Raw genomic sequence first — 4,522 nt, 5'->3', positions numbered from 1 at the left:
CCTGCTGGGCCGATGCTCTATCTCCCTCTCTGGCCGCCGTTTCTCTCCCGGTGCCGCTGGTGGCGCAATGAGGGTAAAATATACCCTTTACTTTAATTATTTCAAATTATTTTATTTGGAATTTGACCATTTTCACAGGTATTTTAGGTACTTTTTTTTTCTTTATTTAGAAACCTCACTGCCCTCCTCTCCCCACGTGTTTCCTGTCGGATTTAAGTGGAGAGGGCATGCGTCTGCTGGTGCCTCGCCGGCGTTCTTCCCACCTCTTCCTGACGTAGCGTGCCTCAGATCCTTCAACAAGGTGTCGGTCGCCATCCGGAGCTCTCCGCGTGGCACCGGCAGCGTCTGCATCGTCGCTGGAGGCGACAGTCGGTGGGAGGCGTTCAAGGGACGGTGGCCAGGAGCCGTGGGGCAGATTTTGTGTGTTCGCTTCCAAGAAAGAACATTCCCAGGCACGCCCAGTCACCCAAACTGGAAAATCCAGCTGTTGACGGTCTTTCGAGGAATAACAACCAGAAACCTCCGTGCCTATTTTCGCTGCGAAGAAACAACACCCAGTCGTCGTCCTCCTCGGCGCTGTCGCCGTGGTAGTGCCGACGGTAGTGCGTATCGTCGAACACCTTGACGCTCATGTCTGACTCGCAAAGGTAGGAGAACGTGATCACGAAGCCGCCTTCGAGGTGGTGGTAGCACGCGAACTTCTCCAAACCGGTGTGGAGGTACATCTTGCCGCGCGCGTCGAAGATAACGTCCACAATCCACCGGCAGCAGCCGCAGGCAGCTTCCCGTAGATGCAGCGAGCCCGGCTCGTCGTCAGCGACGAAGTCGGCGGACTTGTCCGGTAGCCTCTGGATGCCGAGTGGGTCGCCCTTGAGTCGACGACGAACTCGAACAACACTTGCCGCTCCTCCTCCTCCTGCAGGTCCGACAATGAAGACGACGCAGGCGACGACGAGCGTGCAACTCTGTCGCGGCCACGACCACGACCACGGCCGCGACATCGGCCTCCTCCTCTACCAGACATGGCGTCGACTCTTGAGATGGTGGCGGCTAGGGTTGGGGAGAGAGCGCTAGGGTTTGTGTGTAAGGGACGATGAGAGAGCGAACCTTTTATAGGCCAGATGGAGGCGGGAAGCGATGGTGCTCTAGCACGCAGAGCTAGGCGCGAGGAGATGCTTCGTTGCGCCTCTGCGGGGACTGCACCGTCGCTGCACACTAATAACTTCCGTCGCGAGATAGACAACGGTAAGGTTAAACTTCAATGTGCCGCTGACGCGTCGGTCCCGCTACTTCTCGCCTCGCTTTTCGTTATGTATGGCATGCTCGGAGCGTCCCTTGTGTAGCGAAAACAGGCTCGAAGCGCCAAACGGCAAACACCGTATCAAACCACGCCGGATAAAAAGATTTTTGGACACATCGGCTGAATACATTTTTTTATCTAGTGCGCTCCGAATTCTGTTGGAACGCTTGGGGGACAGCACTCATCTTCATGCGACGGCGTGAAGATCCGAGAAACACGCCCGAAAGCAAAGCAGCGGGGTCAAATCAAATCCAAACCAGCAGAGCCCCACGCGCTGCTAGGGACTGAGATCCAGTGACATGCACCCTCAGCCATTAGATCTAAAATAGACATACATGATTAAACACTGTAGCACACGCACTGTGGATGACTGTAGCACGCGTACTGTAGACGATGCTGTAGCGAGTGAACAGTTTGAAAACACTGTAGCGGGTGTCCTGTAGCGGTGAACATCTGATCATTAAATCTAGATCCAACGGTTAAAAAAAAATGCATGTCATGGTACTGTTCACCGGTGACATGCCCACAACATGTCACTGGATCTCAGTCTCAGTCCGCTGCTAGCCCGCCTGCACTCTGCGCATGTACTAGCATCTAGGGCGGGCGGCATCGGTTTCGTCACGGCAGGCGGTAAACAGTAGCAGCATTTTTGTTTTTTCCCAACTGCTAAAAAGTGTTCGGTGGCTGGTTAGACAATCTGAGCCTCCGCTTTGTGGCCGTTCGATGCGCGATGAAGACACATAAGGGCGTGCCTTTCCGACAACCAACGACAGCGACGTTTTGGTGGCCCACACGACCCTCTCTAGTCTATCCATTTTCCGTTCCCCACTCTGGCTCTCCAAAATTCCTCTCTCGCTAGTGTTCCATGTAGGCAAAATCTGTGCACCGGCTTTGGAGATTCTGGTCGTTCGAGTGAGGGCGGGGTGCTCGGCGGCGGAGACCGACCCGCGCGCCTGAGGGCGGGGTGCTCGGAGGTGGAGAAGGACCCATGCGCGTGGGCGCTGACGCGCTGTGATTGGAGATCTAGTCTGTGTGCTATGAGTTTGGCTGTGTTCGGCCATGGCTGCCGGCGAGGTAGAGGCATGCCGGCCAAGTACGATGCCGCCGCGCAGTACTCAGCCGCATCCTCAACCTCCTGGAGCACCAGGTCCACGGCGGGAAATCCTGGAGCACGAGAACCATGTCGAGCCGCACAACGGCCGCGGTGCCAGCGAGGAGGCCGACGACCTCCACCCACCCAGGTTGCCGCTCCTCTGGGTGATACAGCTTCTCGCGCCGTGGAGGTCTAGAAGGGCAACATCTACGCACACGCATGCCGACATGCGAGGACAGGGGCTGCGCGCATCTGCGTGCCTCACAGAGGTCAGCCACGCCAATGCCACCCAGCTCCACAGCCCCCTGGGACTGCCAGTCTTCATCTGCTCTTTGCTGCTGGTCCTGGTCATGGACGAGCTAGGACACGCCCCAGCCAGGCTGCTCCTGCCGCTGGTGCTGGTCGTGGCCATGCCACGGCGACACGCGCGGTCACCTCTGCCAAGCTGTTTTTTTTTTCCGTGGTGTGTTGCTTGCTGAATCTTCTGCTAGCTAAATGCTGATATGGACTACCGTTTTTTTTTTGTCAAGACACAATGCTACCATTTTGTTTTATGAAAATAGGTATTCTAGTGCAAACTTGTGTGAGTTTACTTCTTTTTAGACAAACAGTCATGATAATTTTTCCCTTATCCGGTCGAGTAAATACAAATGCCCTTGATACATTTTTGTTCAGATGTAGAAGATCAGAGGGGATGAAGCATAGTGTCTAAGTTGGCTTCTGAAAGTAGCTGAGTTGTTTTGATAATTATGTCTAAGTTTGCTTCCGAAAGTAATTGAGTTGTTTGATAATTATGCCTAAGTTGGGCTTCTGAAAGTAATTGAGTTGTTTTTATAATTATGCATAAGTTGGCTTCTGAAAATAATTGAGTTGTTTGATAATTATGTCCAATTTTGCTTCTGAAAGTGGCTGAGTTGTTTCGATAATTATGTCTAAGTTCGTTTCTGAAAGTAATTGAGTTGTTTGATAATTATGCCTAAGTTGGCTTCTGAAAGCAATTGAGTTATATTGATACCATGCTTAAGTTGGCTTCTCAAAGTAACTGAGTTGTTTTGAACTTTTGATAATTATAGCTGCCGACGATCCAAAGGGGAGCCGCATGGTGGTTCAAGATGCCTGCCGACGAGCGAGCCGCGCGGTAGTGTAGGGTGCCAGTCGACAGAGAGTGAGTCACGTGGAAGTTCGGCAAGATCTGTGGCGGGAAAGAGACACGCGTGAGAGGACCGCGAACTCATCGGCGGAGTGCGAGCCGTGCGCTAGTGCGGGGTACTTAGTGACGAAGATTCACCATGGAGGCGCCTAAATCGACTTTCCAAGGTAATCGTCCATCGTCAAATCCCATTGTATATTGCTAGATTCCTACTGCAATTGTGCAAATCACGGCCATGGTCGTGATTAAGATGTTGTGATTTGTCTTGCCCTTCCAACCTCTGCTTGATTTGTTGTTACTACACTTGTACTGCTGATTTATGGTTAGCAGTTAGCAATTCATGTGGTGTGGATCATCATTGCACCTATCTGGTGGTCAATCAATCTCGAGGTGTCCATGGTCAGCTGAGTTTTCCCATTGTTCTTCTAACGACATGCTTCTATATCAGAGGTTTTGGGTAGAATCCTCTTGTTTTTCTTGTAGGATTATAGGTGACATAGGACATAGGGTTTTACCAAGTGTGAGATTACTCTGATGGAAATCGAAGGTTGTTTAGCATTCACACCTAAAAGCGTCTCCCTTATCCACCGCGAGCTTATTCCATCTGTTTCATCTTGCCACCACAGATCCCAGCGGTTATCTTGAAGGAAGACGACACCTTTCGCATTGAATCTGAGTGCCCTCTGAGGTAGTCGTGTAGTTCCTCACAGTACAAGTCTGTGCCAATTACGGCTATAACTTTCAGAATGAAGTTAAAAACCATAATGGAATAGGTTGGACCGGATTTGGTGAATCACACTTAAGCAATTTGACTCATCTTTTGTTTTATTTTCCCTGCCCCCTTTTCTAACTACACGTCTCTTGATACAAAACTCCCTCTTTGTGGCATGCAAAGAATGTGATTACATTTTAGGTGCTGGCATTTTATTTTGATTCTTGTAACTTTGAAGTAGCAAAAATACTGAGAGGAGCCTGATGG

The 4,522-nt window shown here is 51.1% G+C and overlaps 1 protein-coding gene across 1 annotated transcript; it reads left to right on the top strand.

Moving 5' to 3' along the window:
* The first annotated feature begins 2,240 nt into the window (after nt 1-2,240).
* On the top strand, nt 2,241-3,644 carry LOC124682069. The gene is made up of 2 exons (XM_047216825.1): nt 2,241-2,662; nt 3,467-3,644. Exons 1-2 carry the CDS (start codon nt 2,360-2,362, stop codon nt 3,533-3,535), a joined length of 372 nt encoding a protein of 123 aa, XP_047072781.1. The 5' UTR covers nt 2,241-2,359; the 3' UTR covers nt 3,536-3,644.
* The last annotated feature ends 878 nt before the right edge of the window (nt 3,645-4,522 follow it).

Source organism: Lolium rigidum, chromosome 1, assembly GCF_022539505.1.
Source record: "Lolium rigidum isolate FL_2022 chromosome 1, APGP_CSIRO_Lrig_0.1, whole genome shotgun sequence".
Lineage (NCBI taxonomy): Eukaryota > Viridiplantae > Streptophyta > Magnoliopsida > Poales > Poaceae > Lolium > Lolium rigidum.
This window is presented reverse-complemented; position numbering and strand designations above follow the sequence as displayed.